General features: G+C 40.8%; 2 protein-coding genes across 3 annotated transcripts; both read right to left on the bottom strand.

Moving 5' to 3' along the window:
- Positions 1 to 539: 539 nt before the first annotated feature.
- On the bottom strand, positions 540 to 4,091 carry si:dkey-73n8.3 (uncharacterized protein LOC100150965 homolog). The gene is made up of 7 exons (XM_035652431.1): positions 4,078 to 4,091; positions 3,490 to 3,605; positions 3,001 to 3,156; positions 2,790 to 2,894; positions 2,221 to 2,430; positions 1,494 to 1,686; positions 540 to 747 (listed from the first exon to the last, which is right to left on the bottom strand). Exons 1-7 carry the CDS (start codon positions 4,089 to 4,091, stop codon positions 645 to 647), a joined length of 897 nt encoding a protein of 298 aa, XP_035508324.1. The 3' UTR covers positions 540 to 644.
- A 2,953-nt stretch (positions 4,092 to 7,044) lies between these two features.
- On the bottom strand, positions 7,045 to 19,804 carry tnfrsf11a (tumor necrosis factor receptor superfamily, member 11a, NFKB activator). Of its 2 annotated transcripts, XM_035657543.1 has the most exons (11): positions 19,468 to 19,804; positions 14,752 to 14,830; positions 14,232 to 14,357; positions 13,625 to 13,771; positions 13,440 to 13,530; positions 12,957 to 13,033; positions 12,606 to 12,713; positions 12,409 to 12,458; positions 11,220 to 12,177; positions 10,740 to 10,813; positions 7,324 to 7,459 (listed from the first exon to the last, which is right to left on the bottom strand). In XM_035657543.1, exons 1-10 carry the CDS (start codon positions 19,540 to 19,542, stop codon positions 10,755 to 10,757), a joined length of 1,770 nt encoding a protein of 589 aa, XP_035513436.1. In that variant the 5' UTR covers positions 19,543 to 19,804; the 3' UTR covers positions 7,324 to 7,459; positions 10,740 to 10,754. The 2 variants fall into 2 exon arrangements, with proteins under 2 accessions (XP_035513427.1, XP_035513436.1); XM_035657534.1 differs by lacking the exon at positions 10,740 to 10,813 and having other exon boundaries at positions 7,045 to 7,459; positions 19,468 to 19,803.
- Positions 19,805 to 22,386: the final 2,582 nt, after the last annotated feature.

Here is a 22,386-nt window from a genome sequence, read left to right as displayed (position 1 = left end):
CTGTCGTCCTGCTGTCGGAGGAGACGCTCAAGTTAATATGAACTAGGCAGTGTGTGACACCGCTGGGCGTCGTGGGGGTGCAGACATTAAAAAAAAAAGAAAAAAGAGTCCGCATAAATATAATGCTTAAGTAGCATAGGGTTATAGCATAACTGTTCATTTTGCTGTAATGTAACAACCATGCTTTTATCATGATGATGGTGCAACATTGCTTCTTGGCCACTTGAGGTCCTCCCAAGTCAAATTTCATCAGGTTGCCAAACTATCCCTAAGAGTTTCAAAATGATCTGAACAGCCTTAAAAAAAGAACACAATCTTGACACAACACTGGAGCTTTTTCTTATTCAGTGACTTAAAAAATAAAACACGAGATCAGCAGTTAATATCAGTCATATTTATTATAAGATGCATCTATCATTTCTTTCTCCAACCTATTTGCATGTCATCCTTCATAAACTTTGTTTTTACAGTATACACAAGTATATTATGCTTGTATTTATATCCTGTTCACCTACTTACACAATTCTTTCAATCCCATACTTGACACTTTCTCCATACAGTTAACCTAGCATCAGCATAATATTTGTAAGTGCTCATAAATATTGCTTTATAGTATGTGGGAGAGCCCATTTAAGTCTGCAAGCTTATCTCCAGCGGATGCCTAGTAGGTGGCAGCTCACGGCCCACAGCTTTAAGGCGGTGCCGTCGTCCTGACCTGCCCAGGAGCTCTCTGCACAGGCACAGTCCCTGTTAGGAAGGGGAAGGAAAGACAGAGTAATTACCTCTTTAGAACATGCTTTAGGATTTTAGTGGCATCTAGCAGGTTGCTTATTGCACCAACTGAATATCCGTCGCCAAGTGATAGGAGAAACTACGGTGGCCAAAAATGTGAACAGCCAGTGTTTGGTTTTCCTGTTCTGCCAGGCTCTGTGGAAGAGGACTAATTCTAAAACCAGAACTTATTTTCAGGTGATTATACACTAATAAAAACATACCTATGAATATTACATTACATTTCTGCCAATATATCCTCCTAAATGTTACACACTGGACCTTTAAAGTTTGAAAATGCCTTTGTTTCTCTTCATGTAATCATTCTCTATTGTGATTGGTACAGAATTAAGGAGGGGAATGATGACCTATATACCTTTATTTACAGTGCATCTCACAAGTGGGGTACATTTTGTACATTCAGTATATGGACCATTAGCTAGCTGAGATTACTTTTATACATAGCTGTGACATAACTGACATATTTATACATCTGGCATCTTTCAAGAAGACTCTGGCACGGGTGTGTACTGCTGAGGAATTTTAGGTAACCCCACCCACCTTCTGTTAATGACTAATACATTCTGCACTATCAAAGAAACACTGACATCTGGTCATTTAAATGTTTGCGGTGGGATGTCTGTTCTCACTTAAGTGGCTTGGTTTAGCTAATTCGAACTGATTGATCACGAGTATCGCTGCTACTGCTATTTCAAACTGACTTGTAATATCCCCCGGTGAGCAGCTGGTTCTCAGGAGTGACGGTGCAGTAGATGTTGGTATAGGCTCCCTCTGCTGGGGTCTTGATCAGAAAACTGAAGGCCTTGGCTATGTCCGCAAGAGGGCGCCTCACGTGCCTTATTATTTCAGTGTTCACTATGCCAGGGTCCACAGAGTAAGCCGTCACACCTAGAACTGTAGGCAAAGGGATGCATTTAGGTACAGAAAATCAATTCTCAGGTTGATGTGGATTCCAACTTTTCAAAATAGGTTGGTTTTCTTATAAAATTTTTGGTTAAATTTGATAGGAAGAAAAGCCTTGACAGCAACCTAACACAGGTCAAACATAAATCAAACAATCAGAATCTATGGCACAATAATCTCTAAGGTTCATACATACAATCCATACATAGTTTCATACAACATGATAATATCTGAATAAAAAAAGGCAATTATCTCTATAGAAACTATGAGATTAATAGTGGGAATAACAAGGTGTGATCAGTGGAGCAATGAATACTTCTTTAACTGTGTTTTCTACAAACATGTTTCTCCTTGCTCTGTTTCTTGCCCAGGGCGGTTGCGGTTGAGGCATGAGACTCTCACACTGGCAAGAGATGCTGATCGATTTTTCATACAAACGGAAAGAGACAAAGAGGCACATAGAGACATACATACAGTACATGATGCATAATCAGTGTCACAGACACACACACATACACACCCTACCCTCAGTTCTTTTGGCCAGCTCTCTGGTGAAAAGGACGTTGGCCAGCTTGCTCTGTGCGTAGGCCCTGACAGGGTGGTAGTCTTTTTCACCGCTCAGGTCATCAAACTGGATCTTGCCCAAGGCGTGGGCTGCCGACGAGACGTTGATGACCCGGGATGGGGCAGAGTGCTTTAGCAAGTCCAGTAACAGAAAGGTCAGGAAGAAGTGACCTGAACAGGGAGAAAGTGGTTGGAAGTAGAAGGTAAGACGGGGAATTTGTTAGTGAGAGAAAATAAAACACAGAAAGAGCAAAGGGAAAATTGGTAAGAAAAGCAACTTTTAAAAGAAATACACAAAAGGCTTAACAGATTGGCTCACTGGTCAGTCACTAAGAGATGAGAACAGAGACACCAAAATGAGCTGGTTGTTCTATTGCTGCATCCTAATACAGGGGCCCATACAAAATTCAATACATTCATTTTAATCAATAAAAGGTCCCCAGATTTCTTTGACACACTCCTGCCATCAACTAAACACAGGGTCAATTCCCCCAAAACGAGTGTATTTGCACACATTTTTAACCTCTTACCCAAGTGATTGACTCCAAACTGCATCTCATATCCATCCACTGTAACGCTGTAAGGGCAAATAGCCACACCTGCATTGTTAATCAGGTAGTGAAGAGCCTTCTCAGCTGGAAAACAAAATATATCTTACCTGCATTACAGTCTTTATGACAAATGTATACAGTATTCTGGAGTCTATGGGTGTTTGTGTGTGTGAGTGTGTGTGCCACCCACTGTTGTAGATACTCTCGGCAAACAGGCATATTGATTTGGTGTCAGCCAGATCCAGTTGCCTGGCGACTACCTTGGCTCCCTTCACCTCCCTCATGATGTCACGAGCAGCTTGCTCTCCTTTTGCCATGTCTCTGCATGCCAAAATCACTCTTGCACCTACAGAGATTAATACCTCTTATTGGTGACTGTGTGTTTGCATGTACATTCATGTTAAAGTTTGAACAAGGCAAGGTGGTGTTGAGCTTTCTTTTAAACACTTATCCTTGCACACTGTATGTTTTAAATCTGTATTTTATTGAAACCAGTTCATATTCTTAACAGTTTAATACCTGAACCACCTCATTATATTATTATAATTATTATTATATTCTTGCATATTACTTTTTATTATTAATAGGCACTCTGAGTCACACAGCAAGAAAGAATAATACAAAGAATCTGTAAGTCATCATGGTACTTATTTGACTGTCTTTAGCTCTGTTTGCTTGCCTCGGCCAGCCAAGTCTTCAGCTGTCTCTTTGCCTATTCCAGTGTTGGCCCCCGTTACTATAGCTGTCTTCCCTTCTAGACGCACATCTGAGGACCACTTGGGGATAATGAGAGACCTGAGGAGTTAGGGTATGAAAGTATAATTGATTAGAGAATTGTTTTTCTTGACAGCAAACATGATAATGTAATATCATTTTAACTGTCAACAGAATAAAAAGAACATTGTAAGAAAACTGAAGGCAATCGAATATTGTTTGTCTAACCTTACGGTAACTGAAATACAAGGTGGGTGAGGTTTACCACCTAAGGCAAAACACTGAATGCCAGAAAACACAGTCATTGTATAAAAGTTAAAAGGCTTTGAACTGACTTGGCAACTTCACCTAACATTTCAGTGTCTGTCTATACTGACACGAAGCAACAATATCCATCCATCTTTTACTCAAAGCATAGTAATTTGTGAATTAAAAATTGGCTTACATTCTGTATACTAAAATCACATTATTAAAAAATATTCTTAAAGAGACAATTCTACTTCTATCTTCTCTTTTTTTCTTGTGATGATATCCTACACGAGAGATGTCTTACCTGAGTGCTTGCATTTTTGTAGTTTGTGACATAAAATTGCAATATCCCTTCTATAATTTGAGTGGCTCCTTATTTCACTGATGATGTCTCAAGACTCGCATCGGAGAGAGGACGACAGAGAAATGAGAGCCAGAGAGGGAAAGACTGACACCCTTATTTGCCCCTAAGATGATTTAGATTGCATTGGGAAGTCACAATTAGACACAAATCCCCCCCTGTTCAAAGTGTGTTATTGTAACTAATCAATTAGACAGACTTTTAAACAGGGTTCCTGGCGAGCAATCACATGACAAGTACTGATGTATAAGCCTAAGTAACAAAGAACTGTTTGTGTATTTGCATAAATTGTATGAACTACTGACTCAGCAGACTCTGAGACTCTTACACAACAAATTGTTGTGATGCAATGTACGTTTTAAGCATCACTGGTGTCTGTCAGTGGTGAAGGAAATATTCAGATCTTTTTACTTGAGTAAAAGTAGCTACCTTGAAGAAAAATACATATTACATATATGAAAAACAAATGTAAAATATTTCTTGTATTGATATATTAACCTGTAAGCAGCATTTTAAGGCCTAAGTGTTACTTAGTGACTTTATATACTTCTTGGTAGTTTCATTTAAGCCGTTTACGCAATTCATCATATTTGCAAGCTCCTAATATTTTCAGCATGCAAAATCGTTATCTGTAAAGTAACAAGAAACTGCGTCTGCTGAGTACCATTGGGGAAAACTTACTAATCTCATAAAAGTGTCTGAAACTGAATACCTGGTTCCGCAGGTGAGACGACTGTAATTTCAGAATTTGACCACTGTGGATTTCCGGGTGCTTTCCACAGGAAGGTCTCAGTTATCACCTAGCTGTAAGTAAGGCTGTTATCCTAACTGCTGATTGGGGCGACAAAGACTGGAGAACAAATGCTGAACCCGGATCCAAAGAGGGTCTTCCTTACCCTTCCTTTTTCATGTATCATGTAAAAAAAAATGTGGTGGTAAATGGGTTGTATGTTTCTGTTCAGACTATCTTGTCAATTTAGGACCTGCCTTTAAAAAAATTGACCAAACAGAGCCACGCCATGTCTTGCACTACTTTAGATATACTTTAGATTTCTTGTCTTTTTGTCATCCGAACATACAGTTACCACTAGGGGGTAGAATGCAGCAACTTGCTACATATCTTCAGTAAAATGAGAGACTGTTTTCTCACACATGGAAGGTTGAAAAAAATAAGCTGAAATCATTTAAATCTACAGTCAGGTTCTGTGTTGGCAGGCCAGCCAGGTCTCATGTAAACCATGTGAAAGCTAGTCATAACTTCCTGTTTTCACAAACAACCATAAAATAAGCCGAGACGAGATGCACACTTATACACACACATACACGCACACGTAAACATACTCCTGCTGACCCAAACCAGGCCTAAATGAGTGCTGCCAGCTCCTCTCATGTGGTCTCTCTGTGACGCTAGCTGGTCTGACTGCTAGATTAGTTTCTCCTCGCAGCTGCTCGCCATCCCCAGGCCTGATGAAAGGCTGCCTGTCTGTCTGTCTGTCAACACGGGGACAAAGACAGAGAGGTCTTGCCACATGTGTAATTATCATTGCTTCACAAAGATTATAGATCATCTTGAGGAGATAAATGGCTCGTTCATTGTAATTTGTCTATCCCAGAATAGGAAAGTTGACAGAGAGAAACCACAGAATGCAGGATAGCAGCCATCCCTGAAAGGATTAGATGCAAAACATATTTAATTTCGATCACAATATTCTTTTAGTCATTCATTGCAATAGGTCTGATTGATATGTACATAATTATTTAAAGGATGCATACATATGGCGAGGTTGTAATTGAACAGGTCCCTTTTAACTCCCTTTTGCTATGCATTTTGACTGCTGTTATTGGCTCCACTTAACACATCCACACCATAAATCAAATGAGTGGAAGCACAAAGAGAATATTCATTCTTATTTCCACAAACATCAAGCTTCTTTTGAAATATATACAAATATTGATCACATATGCATCTTCTGAAATAATACATAAACATTCTACTTTGTGAAATTAATTAAAACTAAATATAAACAGGCTGACATTTTACTTTTCTTCATTAAGCCTTGAACATTAAAACATAATGAAACAAAACAAACCAGTAATAATAAAATAGCTTATCAAATGCATAGCATTTTTTCTTAGAAACAAACTGCACTTGTGGTGCAATAAGAAAAGAGTACAAAAGTCTACATACAGGATAAACAAGCATCGTATCAAAACTGAATGTGTCTCTTTACTGTAAAATAGCTTTTGTTAAACCCTGCAAACCAAACAAAGAGAAGAGAGAAGAAAATTCACTCAGTGAAATGCTTTAGATTCACCACCTTCAACCTTTTTTTTTTTTTACAAACTCTGACTCCACCCTGCCAGCTCTTAATGTAGCAAATCGATTGAATTTTCTACGTTAAAAATATTCCCTTTCATGGCATGATTTTGTGAGCGCAAACTCAGTTATTTCCACATGGTGGATATTTTGTTGTGTAAGGAAACCCTTGATATCATCCAAATGTCAAATTTAGTGGTGTAGAGTCTACAGACTTTAACCTGGGCTATTCAATCATGGAAGGTGGGAAATGAAAAAATGTAGTAAGTCCCTCGTATCAAGACCCGGCTGCAATTTCCATACAAAAATAAAAACATGACGTCCTTTTAGTCTGAACTCCAGTTCCACGTCCAATTCCCAACAAAATTTCCCATCATTGTCTGGAATGGAGGGGGTTTCCATTTGAAAAAGCCTGCAGCTTTCCACTGTAAAATGAAAAAAGGCACTTTAGAGATGCCTGAGGCAAGATTCAGTGACTGATGTGTGAAATAGGAAATATTTCATTGCCTCATTTTAATCAAAAGCTTTCCCTCCCTTGTTCTTGTACGAGAAGCTGGTATGGCAGACAAATTGTGTTGTTGTTTTTTCAGTTATTTGTACATTAATTGGGAGCTAAGATACAAAAGGTGACGTAACCAACAGAAATAACCAGAAGTCATTTTTTACAACTGATGGTTATGGAAATGATCGCTGTACTGACAAATAAACAGCCAATGGGCACTTTTCACTTCCCCAAAGGCCGCTCCTCCATCACTTCCTGGACTGGCAGTGTCTCGTCTTGCATGGTGCAGTGGGAAATGGAGTCCCCTTGTGATCTCAGGCAGCTCTGGAAAAATGGGGCTGTCTCATTAGCCTCTTCCTGGACAGGGCTCCCAAAGGCATCGTCCTGCCCTACCCCGTCGCTGTCTAGAGACGTCTGGCTGACATAGACGACAATGACATCGCCGCTGAAGTTCATCACCTGACCACTGGAGATGAAGGTGGTGTTGTGGCTCCCGGACACCTGACCTGAATGTAGGGAGGGAGGAAAAGAAGAGATTGTGGGAAGTAGAAACACATTTGTCATAGGCAAAAAAAAGCGTTAAAGGAGTGAGAAATCATATTTGTCTGGTACATATTTTAAAGTAAAATACCAACACTTTTAGCCACAGATGGGCTAGTGTGACAAAGGATAGCCCGCTTGAGTGATGACAAATGACTCAACATGTCACACTCTAACTGGTAAAGATGAATGAGAAGTGCAATGACCCTATTGGGAAATGTGTAGCAATACTTATATTCCACCCAATATGCAAGACATATAGCGCTTCCCCTATTCATGATGTAAACCAAGAGGGGACTATATCTTGGCTAACCTCAGATGACAAATGGACAGTGGGTGTAATGACCATGCAGGATGACCACTGAAAGGCCACAGCTACATAGACCATGGCGGTCATATCCTTTCTGCCCTATTTGTTTCAGAGTGTCCAGCACTTTTTAGCGTGAGAAACTCTAGACCTCTGAAAACAAGCCATTTGTCCAGAGTTTAGGGTTTTACAGACATGGCTGAATACATGCTGTTCAACTCTTTCTAACCTTTATTCCGTCTGCCTCAAAATCATTTGTTCGAGCCTCTATCTGCCGATGTCCATGTGCTTTTCCCATATGGATTTCAGCCAACCAGGTGAATTAAGAAATGAACTGTGTTTTTGTTTTGTAAGTCATCTTTCACCACATTAAGCCTCTGGTTCCTATTTTATCCAGCCTCCTGTCTGACTTTCCAGCAGACAGAACCAGTCGACCCTCCGTGACTCACAGCTCATGCCTCATCTATTCACACATTTTTGCACGGACATGCACATACACACACACACACACACACACACATTCACAGTAAATGTAAGCAAACAGGATGAAGCAGACACACATACATATGCTGAAAAGCACACATAGCCCTATAAAGTTGCGAAGGACAGACAAACATGATCACACACTCTGTGTGTCTCTGTGTTCCCCCCTTTTGAGAGCCTTTCCCGGAATACCAGTCTGAGAGGTCTAGTTTGAAAAAATGTCATTTCACCACAACTCTGAAAACAAAGCTCTTTGGAATCTGCTTGGGTTCTTCTGTTTATCCTTTCTTAATACCAAGCTGATTTTTCTGGATGCCCAACCACTGTAGCAATACTGACAGAGGTTTTAAACTAAAGACTAACGTTGAACTCTTGTAGAACCACTATCCCGTTCAATCTCAAAGAAAACCACAATTGTAACACAGTTCGCCTCAAAATCTTATTTTACCTGGACAGCTGCCAGTTTTTAATTCCTCAACCAATAAAATATATCTGGGTCACTATACTATTGAGGTAGCCTCAGGAGGCAGCTGCACTTGCGAGATCATGAAATCACATGAGAATCCATCTTTTAAGGCTTCAGTCTATTGCGTTATGCTAATCAATGTCCTTTGAGGAAGTACTGGCAGCTACTGGAGTGGAAGCTAGGTGTGACGCAGTGAGAAGACGTGTTAGTTAAAGAACAATGGTGGGTCCCATAGAGGTTAGGCTAGATGCTGCTAGCATCAGTTATATCAGAACTGGAGTGTAATGGAACTGAAGGCTTTTCTTGATGGAAAACATGTTGTCGCTCTTCTTCCAATTGGCTTCGCAGAGAGTTTTTGACTACATAATATGGTTTGTTGATCTAATTGTTGAACTTCTCCTGTGAAAGACAGATGATTTATCCAATTACATGCCAAGTATTTTGGTGTCTGCCCTTTTCCAAACAGTTCCCAACAATTTCCCAGATGGTTCTGTGTAACAAACAATCTTATAGTCAGGTTAAACTGTTGCAGTGGAGCTGCTGAGTGGTCAACATATATGACTGATGCTGCATACTGGATGGCTACAATGTTTAAACTATGTGAGGACAGGTGACACCTCTGACCAGGGCCTGACCTTTAAATAGCATGTGCGGGAAGTCCATTTAATTACTTGTCATTACTGCATGATGGGAAATGGTGTTCATGTGAGGCCAGCAAGCATGTAATTAAAGTACCAAGTCATCAGTGAGAGTAAAAAAAAAAAAGCCTTCACAAGTTTGTGTGTGTGTGTGTGTGTTTTTTTTTTTGTTGGGTGGGCAGGGTTATAAAAGTATTACTCAAGCTGCGCACATCTTGCTTCAATTAAAGTTGTGGTCACTTTGCGCAACCCTATGGAACTCTGGGTAAACAGGAGCTTTGTAGATGGCATAGTTCACACTGACACACACACACACACAACTCTATGTTGGAGTGTGCTTCTGGTGGTTCTCTAGCTCATCAAACACACATATCTTATTCCCGCTCCCTGTGTGGTCCCCCCCAAAATTCAGGATCCAACTATCAATACAGGCTTTAATAAAAAAATATTTCTCGGAAACAATCGCATAAACTTCTTATACTTATGCTGAAACCAATCCTGTGTCAGAACTCGTGTTCACCTAATGATACCCCAGTTTGAGCTAACCACTGTCCAGATCAGACTGTTCTGATAATACTCCTTTTATAACTAACCATAACCACTCAGTGTTTGAGGCACAATAAATGTTTCCAGGAGATTTTTCTCTTTGGCAGTGTGTAAAGGTCTCTGTGAGAACAATACAAGTTCAATCATGTGACAGTAAAACTTTCCATTAAAACCAACATATATTTCATTCTGTTATTCTTGGTGGCTAGTCCCACCTATTCTGCGGAAAGAGAACACTGCAATGTAGTGTATCAAATCATGTATGGCTATGACCCAGTGGCAATACAGTGGTGACTGCCTACACAAACAAAGAACACAGAATCCACCTGGCAAACACAACTGTGGTCCCACAGTCTTTGTAATGAGCCATTATCCCCATAGCACACAACCACTGTGCATTCAGTTTTCACTGACATTGTTGAGTGGTCATACCAAAATTATCCAGAAAATATCCAGCTCCACAGCATCTTTGTATTGCCCCCAGGGAGCTGAAAATAGCTTGACTTATTGGGAATCTACACAAGTAGAAGTATGGAAAGCCCATTTCTGCCATGGAAAGAAAAAGTTCAGTAATAATAAAATAAAACCAGTAATAGTAATACTGAAAATAATGAGATACTGAATCTAAATTGTGAGACTGACTTTCCAAGTCAAAATTATGCAGTAAGTCAATCTTCAGATTTTTAGAGGTCCAGCGTGTAACATTTAGAAAGATCTATTGGCAGATGCAATTGAATATAATATTAATAAGCATGTTTCATTAGTGTATAATCACCTGAATATAGGAATTGTTGAATTTCCATTACCTTAGAAAGCCGTTTTTAACTACAGGGGAGAGTGGGTTCCTCCACGGAGGGCGCCATCTTGACCCACCATGTTTCTACAGAAGCCCAGATGAGACATATCAAACACTGGCACTAGATTGGTGCATTTCACGTTTTTCACGAGTTTCACGGCGACCGTAATTTATCCTACACCTTGTCAGTTGAATGTCAGTTCTATTCAAATAGTTGCTATTTGCAACTACACCACTAGATACCACTAAATCCTACACACTGGTCTTTTAAGTGAAAAACAAAAATATATCACTAATATGGCTTTTTAAACTCATTCAGCCCAACTATGGCATTCATTTAGATATCGTAAGTCAAATTAAAAAAGTTTAACTATGACTTTTGTCTTAAAGTTAGTACTCTTGTCAATCCTCCTTTTCATTTATGTTTTTCTTTTTCTGACGGAAATGGGCTTCCATACAGAAGACTTTAAATGTTTACATTTTCACAAACCTGAGGTAAAAGTTGGTTCAGCCAGCTGACTATGGAGGCTCTCAGGTGCGCACTCCAGTCCTGATTCCAGAGAAGAGAGCTTGTTTCCTCTGCTATCCCCGCAGGAAAGTCCCTGGCCTTTCTCCGGGCTCGAGGCATCAGCGGGCTTGTCCAGGTAGAGATCTCCAACCGATGAGGAAATCATCAAGGGGCTGACCGAGGTCATCGCAGAAGTTGTACTATTTTCTGTTGAGGTGGAGTCTGTACTCGCCAGTCTGTATAATTTCTCCTGCTTTACCACTGACCTGTCAGTCAGGTGAAGTGTGAACTCCGGCCTCACCTGAGCCTGGCACAACGGCAGGCAGAGTTCAGGAAGTGGACCGGATGGAGAGATTACAGAGGAGGTGTGGAGGAGTGGAGGAGAGAGAGAGAGGAGAGATGCAACACCTGTCTCACTCTTGGACAAAACCATCTTGTCTGGATTCCCATCATGCTTTTCTCCACCATTGTCTGCCCTTACACTCTCACTTTTCTCCTCATCCCTCTCTCCATCAAACCCGCCACATGAGCAGGTCCCTGGAGTCCCGGGGCTGACAGCTTGGCTACAGTCCTCATTCTCTCCCACTTCCAATGGCTCGTGGATGGGAATGACGCACACACAAGAACCTGCCAAAAGAGGAGACACACTCACGACCTCCTCTTCTTCTGACACCTCCTCAGGTCCTCCAGACCCTTTGCTCTGTTCCTCCATCACCGTCTTCCCCTTGGTGCCTTCTCCCTCTGTCATTTCCCCTGTGATGGGCAGTGAGACCTTGACATCGGGAACAGAGGCGGGGAAGGTGCATGGGGTCTCATCAGTGGGACTGTGGGGTGCTTGGCAGATGAGTTTGGTCGTCTCACATGGTGTACATTTGGGGCCTCCAGGGCCTCCTCCTATTCCTCCTCCTGCTCCACTGTGGTAAAGAGGGGCCAAGGTCTCCTAGCATGACAGAAACAAAGAAAGTAGCATTGTGAAACTGATATTTTTAGCATGAATAGTAAGAAATAAGTGGTTTCCCAAACCCTACACCATGTAGTAATAGACCTAAGTGCTGAATTTGTTTAATTTGATCATATATTTAATAAATAATCTAATATGTAGGTGGGATTACTTTCAATAACTTTGGTTTCTGTGTATTTCCATAGCTTTTTAATGGAAATTCCATTTTACCTGTTGTATCCTTGTCCTTTTCAAATTCTGGACACAGGATCGCAGATTTACTAGAAAAAGAAACAACATATTATACCTTAATACTGAATAAAATGCAGGGACATGACTTCTGGTGAATCCTATGTTCTGCAGCGAGGCTAATAATCAAACATCTATTGTGAAGAGAACTTCAATGTTAATGTGACTGTGAGACCTACCAGAGAGTAATTTCAGTTTGTCCTTGTAGCAGAAAAGAAGCAGGATGAGGAGACACAGAACAGTGATGACTGACAGCACTGAAACTATAGCCCAGGAGGGTGCTGCACCTGCAAAGAGGAGTTCAGAGTATGCTTTTCCACTCTACGTTTTAATGTTGGTCATAAATGTCTGCCAAAAATACAATAATTAAGACAGTATTCTAATATTTTTCCTTGTTTTAATCCTCCAAGTATCAGAAATTATCTGCAATATTTACTGTAAGTAAGTAAGTAAGTAAGTAAGTAAGTAAGTCGATCTTTATTCTGAGCAATTCTTAAATATGCATTAAATTGTCTGTGTCCATGTCTTACCGGAGACAGGCGGTCCACACACTACATCAGCATGAGCGCTACCTGGCTGTATTTCACTCCTGCCCTCAGCCTTACAACTAGAAGAGAGGATGAAATCACAAAAACCCAGAATGAAGAAGAATATTTGTACACATGGACATACTGCATGTTTTTTTTCTTTCCCTCTACATTTTACTCACAAACCCGCCAGCCTTTACAGTTCTAATCTGTAATGACGAACGACAGACAAAAACAAAAACAAAATTTCCTCCCTGTCACTCCAACGTCATCACCATTATCATTTCAGATCCGGCCTGCAGTGGGAGCTGGTGTCTGGTCCAGGGTTCCAGGGTAAGTGGTGTGAGTATTACTCATAACAGCTGGCTGGCGGTGAGACGGAGAACCCAAACGACCAATTTTCCCTTCACAACACTGAAAGATTCCGGGCTAAAAACTGTGTATGTGTGTGTGTGTGTGTGTGTGTGTGTGCTTATATACACTTACTTAGTCCATGGTTTGCATTCTTCGGCACTGTTTTCAGCAGAGAAGAAGCCCTTCTTACATGTGACACAGATCTTCCTTCCATTAGTAGACTCTGGAATTAACAACATACATTGTAGTGCACCTCTCTAATGACACACCACTGCAATTGTTTGATATGAACAAGGTGCGTTTCGTGTTTGTCTCACCAGGGTCTTCCTCGAGTCCATATCCAGCATTGCAGGTAGGTATCCTTTCACAGAACTCACAGTTGATGATATGGCACTGGAAGCCAGGAACGCAGTGACACTGCTCCTCTGCCACTGGGTTGTCAGGCCTCTTCATAAAACCCTTATCTGGAGGTCAAAGGGGGGAGTTGTTTAGTGTTACTCCAAATCCTTGAGAGGAATGATAATGGCTGAATTTGTATATGTGTTGCAGCGTGTGCATAGTTTAGAATTGCCGTTGTTACAGAGGATTTGAAATTATTCTGATAATGATTAAAACTGATGCAGTTTCTTTTTCACATTTTAAGTCCATTTTTCCTGAAGAAAATCACTTCATTGAAATGATACATAGGAGCATTTTCTGTCATGATCAGAGCATTTTTCAATTCTACAAGAGTACCCCAAAATCAATGCAAGAGTAATACCATAAATACTTCGCTCTTTGCTCTCAAATGTAAGCAAACAGCGGCCGACAAAATATTTGGAAACAACAATCTCATATTTAGACTTCTGTATTGTTAAGGCATAAGCATATGTTTTAATGGTTTTTCAGGATTTTGAAGTCCTTGTTCAAGCTGCAGGTACTGACCTGGGTCACAGAACTTCTGCTGAAGACAGCGTTTGTCATCAGTCAAGCCAGGCTGATATTCATCACGATCACATTTGTTACATTTAGTTTGTTCGGAATCAGTGCAGTCAGAAAACACTTTATGGCCTAATGGAAAAAAAGGAAAAGAGAAAAAGAGAGGGAGGGAGAAAAACAGATGGATTTAACAACCCGTACATAATTACAGTAACCACTAAAAACCTAATGGAAGAAGAGAAAAGGAGAAGGAAATTGACAAAATTAGAGCCCTTTTTCTCTTTTGAAGGAATGGGTATGTCTAGTAGATCAAATGTTCCTATAAATTGTGTGTGTATGTGTGGTTGTGAAAACATGTGTATTTCTGAGCCATTTTCTGCCCAAATGTTCCCCTTTTAAACATCCTTCCTCTTTCAATGTATGATCTTTGTGAATGGATATCTATTTTTACTTCATGCTGCTTCCATTGAGAAAACTATGCAATATTCTCACGCAAGTTGTTGTGTGTGTGTGTGTGTGTTATTACCTGGTTTACACTTCTCGCAGCATCTGGAGTTTCTTAAGTAATGTGTTTCTTCACACTGGGGGGATCTGGAGACAGCATTCTAAAAAAAGATATCAAGACATACAATTACAATTGTTATTTGTGTAACTTTTGCTTTTATGTGACAAGAAACAATAGAAGATTACTTTTGCACACATATTTAGAGAAAAAAGGTACAATGTATGTGAGAACTATCATTCTTTCTAAAGATGATTAATTATATCATGATTTGCTTGATCAAAAACATCTATTTCCCATCAATGCTTTACACAGTGAATGCCAGGATTTTCTATGGCAACCCTTCTACAATTCATCTTTCAGTTCCACATGTGATATTTTGAGATGGCAGTGAGTAATGAGAGGAAGAGGATGGTTAAAACATTTCCAAGACATGCCCCGGAATTCTTTCCACACTCTCAGAAGCACCTGACCAGATCACTGTGCGCCCTCCAAACCGGAAAAATAAACCCCAATAGTACCCAGTTATGTAAGGAGAACTACGTGGAACTAAATGAAATCACAATCCAGTTTGCTGGGAATTAATAAACACTACATATATTCTCCTGATCCCCACTGGTGAGCTGTCAAATGAAATCACAATGTTTTGGCAGGATGACCTAGTGGTCAACTTTCCGATTAAGTAAATGGTGAGATTTTGAGGCAGCTGTCATTCCTAAAAGTCTTCTGTTCTAACTTGCAAGTCTCCTGTTGTCATTAAATAGTTCAAGCAATAGCAAGGGACATGGGGGTGAACAGGGCACATTTGTATGTGTTTAAACAATAAATGTGAACTCTAGTAAAAAGGCCACAAAGGTAAGCCATGCAGGCGCACACACACACACACACACACACAGATTCATACTGTACACACCCTCCAGCCACCCTAAGTTAAGGGCTGGTGAACGCCTCGCCACATTGCTGAATTAGAGAATCTGCCTGTTATGACAGAAACTATGCCAAAGCCACAGTGTCTATATATAAATGTAGAAAAATACAACCTATAGGTCTGACTGCATTCTGACCTCTGACTAACCTCATCTTTCTTCTCATTCAGCCCTTCTGGAAGCTCCTTTTCCCAGGAAATTATACACTAATTCAATCATTCATACTGTCATTTTTTACAGTAAAGAAGTGCTGGTGCTGCAGAAGTCCAGTCAGGTGAAATGTGACCAATCCATCTTCCTGCTCTCCCCACCGGCGACATTCATAAGAAGTACATTTGTCTGTCTGTCATCATACCCATCACCAATACCTGTCGTTTCTTTCCCATAGTGCCTCTGTCTGACTGGAACTCACAACAGCCATAGTATTTTATATATCCACATCCACTATGACTGAGCTGATAGAGCTATGATAGATATGTCACCCATCCTAAAACAGTAACATTCTTTTTTATCACCTTTTATTTTTTTTGTTTTATGTAGTGTATACTGGTTCTAACAACAATGCAATACTTGAGGGACCACTGAATTATTTTAAAAACATAAAATAGAAAACATTGTGTTGCCTTTCACATCCTCTTCCCTCATTACTTCTTTCTTTCTCACACCTCCGCGTTAAACTGTCTCAGTGCCTGTCCGGCCTCAGGCTGCAACAGCACAATATGACCACTGCCAAGCGTTTAATTACCTCCACTCAGCCTCTCACACATCAGCCAGTCTTTGTTTTATAATCTAACCAGAGGGATAATGATGCACAGCTCTCATAGCTCGGCCGGCAATGCTAATGAGGACCATGTGCTGCAGCAGACAGAAGTGACAGAAGTAGGAAAGGTTCCCATGCTATGAAGTTCATGTCTTTGTGTAGATAGTTAGAGATAGAAGTGGAGACACAGCTGGGCCAGAGCGCACAGGAAGCCAAAAGAATGCTGGGAATTGTATTTTTCTTACCGCCACATCTAAACATTGGGTCCCAGTTATGCGAGGCCATATGTTTTGACACACTAAATATATATGTAAGAGGAAAAAGAGCTGATCCACCCTATATGATTATAGGTTATCATAACGGTCAAGATGGAACATCCAACCTCAAAACTAATTTTATCTGCTGTATGGATTCAAATATACACTTATGTTTGCCTGTATGTGATCCTAAGAAAAATTGTAAAAGGTAAGACATAGGGGAGGGAAAAGGGAAATAGTCAGATGGTGTTGGCTGCATTAATGGAGAACAGAGACAAAAGAGGCATTAAGTTGCTCCAGAGATATTGAGCAACGGTCCCTTTTTTTTTTAAATCACCTTTTCCAAGAGGTTTTGTTTATCTTTTTAAAATCCTTCACCACTTGTGTGATCCTATCTAACAGGAGTGTGACCCAGAGTGCATTCCATTTGCTGTCAGAATACTAGAGAATTTGCATAACGGCCACAGCAGCCAATGGCACCGTGCCAAGAAAAGCAGAGTGTGACTTTTAGTGCTCCAGGGGTTTCAGCGATCCACGATAAGGTGCTGTAAAAGCAAAATGCACAACAATTGAATCTTTGTATAATGTTAACACCTGCGATTATTTTTTAAAAAGTCATAAAAACAAATCCTTTGAAGTGCCACCTGCAGACATCAGGATATTGACTAGTTTGAAAAAGACCTTACACTCCTGATAAGTAATTTCAAAGTTTGAACCATATGAGTATCTAAACGCCTTAGTGGATAATTACTCAAGTAATAATCAAACACAGTTTGCATTGTCTTGTCTTAATAACTGCTTCTGATTGTATTACTACCCAGTCAATAAATACTGGATATCAAGTGACAGGCGTTGCAGGTTTTTCCTCTGGTGCATATGAGTAAAAGAAGAATGGCTTAATACGGAATAGGAGCTGGGAACGACAGTGATAGCCAACAATCTATGAACAAAAAACTGAAAACGCACAAACCATAGAAACTCAACGACGAGGGAAGAACAGATTCTACAAAGAGTTGTAAAACAAGTCCCTAAGCAAATATAAGCTGTGCTATATGTATTTACTAGACAGAGTTTAATCCGGGTGTGTTAGAGACATACCGAAGCTCTTAAAACAATTATATTTCCTCCTCCTTCCTCCACACAAAGCTCCATTGTCAATACAAGGCAGCATACTTTATCTACCAATTGAATGTCTCTGTTGTCTGCAAAGTTAAATCAAGTTTGGATCTGCAGGCCTCAAGCGATGTTCTGTTATTGCTCAAACCGAAATAGACATAACACTGATTACTGATGTGACGGTGGGACGGACGGATGGATGGATGGATGGATTAAATGAGGATCATTAAAGTGAAAGAGATGGTCAGATCCATGAATACATGGATGGCTAGAGAAGCTGAGCAACAACAATTACAGGAGCCATGTGGGTAGGCAAGTGAATGAATCCCTTAAAACTCAGTTTATTCATGATATATTGACTTTTATGCTCTCGACATCTTGAAGTAATCTTGCATTGCTCAATTTCACGCAGACAGTTTGAAATGAATTTGGAATGGAGTGGATGAAGTGGTTGAGGACCAAGAAAATGAAGGGGAATTCTTTTGGGATACTATGAGTCAGTAATGGCACAACCACGGTGAGAACAAACCAAAGCCAAAGACTTGCAATGTCACTTTAAAACGTAGATGAAAAATGTTTCTTCCCGTGCACTCTGTTTTTCGGGCATTACTTGAACAAATGTGACTTGCATTTAACAGAAAAAAACCATCCTGTGTCTGTGCCATTAATTCTCTGAATCTCAGCATGGACAAGATGCAGTGCCCTCCTCCCTAAGCAGTATCTCTTGCAACACATTTCAATGAAGCATAGAAGGAAAACAGGGAAGAAACAGCGCCTGTTCCAGTCAAAGTCATAATGATGCTGGCTTACGGTAATACAGGAAAACAGGCAGTGATAGATCCCTGGTGCCCAGCAGTCCCACCACTACAACCACATCTTATAAACTACTCCACCTGGACAGAGTTAGCTCCTTGGACTAAACAACAACATGGACAACATGTCATGGGCCATTCACTTTTTTTTTCCTTAAATGAGATCAGCTGAGATATTATGGAGTTTTTATAATGTCAGTGATTTCTTTAGAGCTTTTGAGGTATGGCATTGGTAAAATCCTGATACACAGTGAAACATAATACAATCACATTCCCCCAGTCCTAACCTTTAGGGAATAAAAACATCTTTAGTGTTAAGTGTTTACTCTTCTGAATTCCTGTAAGAGCCTTGTTTGTCCCCTTGCTCCCCACTTTGGAAACCTCTCCTCTGGCAGAGCTAATGAGGTTCCTGATGAGACATTTGGCCCGCGCCGGTCCCCTCTGGACCGGGAGAGAATGCTTGTTGAGAGGAGAACAGCATCCAGCTGCCAGCAGCGTTTTTGCGGTCAGAACAGGGGAGGTGGACTCGACCCAAACACAACTGTTTCCAGTCAGTGTCCGTGCTTAAATAATTCAACCGTACCTCCCTTCCCCTCTTTCCCTATCTGACCAGTTCATACAGATCACCTGATGTGATGACACACATTCTGGTTTACTGTTCCATATCTTCTTGTCCATCTACTTGGAAAAACAAACCATCATGATTTTAACTGTTTTGCATTGCCAGTCATTTGAATAAAATTTGACAGCGACTAAAAAGTAACGAATGGAAGATGGAACAACATACAAAAAAGTAGTTGTTAAATACAACCAGATTTTGTTATCTGGGATATAAAAACCTTCTTTTAAATACCAGAAGTGTGTTTTACCTGTGCGTAAAAGGTGACAAGGACACATGTTATCCAGCCACGGACTATCCAACTTGTAGAAAAGTTCAGTCTCATCTCTGCTGGCTAATAAAAAACTACTTCTAGATGCAAACTTTTCTCTCTCTCAGCCAAAACGACGACTCTTAACACCAAGGTCCGATTCTAAATCACTTTTTCTTGCGTGCGTAACTGTGGCGGGTCCTCCACACCGTCTCACAGGGCATTCTAGCGCCTTCATTCCCGGTTAGCTGCAGCTCCCCACCTCTCTTCTCCTCTCATCTTCCTTCTGCTTTCACCCACGCGTTGTGGAGAAGGCTGCATGCAACAGCTTGTAAAAACTGACTGGCTGGCTGACTGACTGAGGGAGGGAGGGAGGGAACTCCTCCACGTTGTCATGTGTGAGGAAAAAAGTTCACCCCCACCCCCTCCTGGCTCTGTGCACGGATCTCTCACTGTGAATAAATGAGTGTGTATGTGACAGTCAGTGATGTAAGATTATGATGACCCCCACACAGTGCACTGTCACAACATGTTTCTGTCAGCTTTAATGCTTAGCTGTCCAACAGCCTGCAGAATTTATTTTTGAAAGAGTTTATTTTTAAAGAGTTTATCAAGTGGCTCTTGTCACCATTGGCCAAATAAATTGAGTCATGATCTCATACTAGAGATGGATTCAGATATGACCCCACACACTGGAGGCAAAGCATGCGGTCACTTTTCATAGATCTTTCTTCCTGCACTTGCTATTCATCATGGAAGTGAGTGGGCAGCCCAGCGAAGTTCCTGGAGCATGGGTCCAGGAACAGTCATGACCATTTCTACATAATTCATTTACTGCCTCCAGGAAATAGCCGTTTTCTGCTCCCATGTCAGATAGAAAGAAAAAGGACTGGGTGTATTTCCCTCAGAATTTGCATGGCACTCCAAACCCAGCCCACTTTGGCAAGTCATGAGAGGGATGGTTTGAGAGAGTGGGAAATATGTTCCCATCAAGGTGACAGTTATGCAAATATTAAATTACATGTGTGGGGGCCCTGAATGGCTAAAACAAGGGGCTGGTCGGTAGGGAGAGGAGAGGTGAACAAGGAAGAAAAAAATGCAAAAAAATGAATGTTCATTCCTCAATGAGAACAATAGTGATAAAACTGGAAAAAGAGAAAAGAGACAAACATCATTTAGATATTAGTGTGAATGTGGAGCACTTGTTGTCTTTATAAAACTACATGCAAATTATCCTGCATATCCATACATTATGAAAAAAAAACTTGACTAATTATGATTAAAAATAAACAGCAACTGACATTCTATCGAGGCGTGTAGATAGATAAACAACTTTTTAACTCACAGGGAGTTCAATAGCGGGAGAAAGGAGAAAGAGGAAGCATAATGAGGGTTTTAAGCTGAGCCAGTGGAGGTAATGGGCTCTGTCCTCCCTCTCCCCCTCTTCCCGTAAAAACATGCTGAGAGAAGCTGTTTTGTGGTGGGGCCTCTGCAGCTTGCACAGTAGCAATTAAGAGCCAGATTGGACTCTTTTAGCAATTAGAAACCTCAGCTTGACTCTGAACGTACCCCAAATATTCACACCGAGGTCAACCCGTAACAACAAAAACTGAACTGGAAACACAGAGAAGTGCCTGTTAGGCCCGACATCAAACATAGAAGTTACGACGTAGCTTGTTTTGATGTATAAAAATGTAGATGCACTGCAGGCAGACACCACGCTGGTTTACAAGCATCACGCTTCATGTGACCTGGGTCAGAGCATAGACTCTGTAGACCCGTATGCATGTGGGTATGCTTGCTTAACATCACTTAAAACAAGTCAAAAGTTCATGAAGTAGGCCGATTCCAGACAGCTCATATACACGTAAATGCTCACACACACACACACACACACACACACGGCATAAGCTACTGAATGGTTTTCATTAATGCAACACACACTCGTTCCATAGAAGAAAGTAGCCACAGCCTGTTTTGGTACCATGACTTTGGAGGAAGCTTCAAGGGTTCGGCAGTCTCCCTTGAACACACTGAAAAGTACGCAGGGCTGAAAAACATGCGCATGGCAGTCACATACACACAGAACAGAGTGGAATAACAACATTAAGGCTTTAGCCACCATGTTCCGGTGGTTTTAGGGTTGGATCTGTGTTGCTTCTGCTTGCTTTGGAAACAGATGTGATCTGAGTCACCCAAGTCACCAATGTGAGTTAGGGCTGCCTGCTGACGCCATTTCTGCACGAACAAAAGAGAATTTTAATGAACACACAAGCACATAGAGAAATACAGGTTTATGCCCAGATGTGGGTGCAGGTAGCCTACACATATTTGCATGGCGATACAAACCCATGCTGAAAAGCCAAGCGAGGGTCGAGGCGAAGGTTGTTTTGACAGATAAAGAACAAAAACTATTCACTGTGAATGCAAATCACATATCATGCATCTGTCTCTACATACACATATCTACAGACACACAGATACACTGGCACACCCACACAGGAGGGAGGACACACACATACACACAGACTGTCTGTGTGTATGTGTGTTGCCATGCCCCCTAGTTCCACCCCTGCCGTGTATCAATTATTTGTCCACCTGGTGAGTTATCAGTGGGAATGGTTGAATATTAGCTTAAATATGCAAATGCTGTTCTTTATCAAGGGGTGTTCCCTCATGTAATGTTCAACCACTAAATAAGTGCAGATCTATGGGCCTGCCTGACCCATTTCTGTTTTCAACACAAATAAATGTACCGGCTTCCATTAGAGGTCAATCAGAACTGTGCAAAATCTGTCTGTTATTGACAAGACTGAAATTGCACAACACATTTTCCACTACCTTTCTTGTCACTTAGATGGATTGTGCCTTAATTACCCTGTTAAATTCTTGCCCTGTTAAAGGATAGATAGCACGGAT

This window comes from Morone saxatilis, unplaced genomic scaffold, assembly GCF_004916995.1.
Source record: "Morone saxatilis isolate NCDOM2014 unplaced genomic scaffold, NCSU_SB_2.0 Contig0, whole genome shotgun sequence".
In the NCBI taxonomy this organism is placed as follows: domain Eukaryota; kingdom Metazoa; phylum Chordata; class Actinopteri; family Moronidae; genus Morone; species Morone saxatilis.
This window is presented reverse-complemented; position numbering and strand designations above follow the sequence as displayed.

Excerpts from the sequence above, each read along its gene's own strand:
- si:dkey-73n8.3 (XM_035652431.1), bottom strand. Across the intron at positions 2,431-2,789 it reads GTTTGGAGTCAATCACTTGG|GTCACTTCTTCCTGACCTTT; the intron begins GTAAGAGGTTAA and ends CTCCCTGTTCAG. Across the intron at positions 748-1,493 it reads CTCACCGGGGGATATTACAA|GGACTGTGCCTGTGCAGAGA; the intron begins GTCAGTTTGAAA and ends CCTTCCTAACAG.
- tnfrsf11a (XM_035657534.1), bottom strand. The coding sequence starts at position 19,542 with ATGAGACTGAACTTTTCTACAAGTTGGATAGTCCGTGGCTGGATAACA. Across the intron at positions 14,831-19,467 it reads TTGTCACCTTTTACGCACAG|AATGCTGTCTCCAGATCCCC; the intron begins GTAAAACACACT and ends ATCTTTTTTTAG. Across the intron at positions 13,531-13,624 it reads TGGACTCGAGGAAGACCCTG|AGTCTACTAATGGAAGGAAG; the intron begins GTGAGACAAACA and ends TGTTAATTCCAG.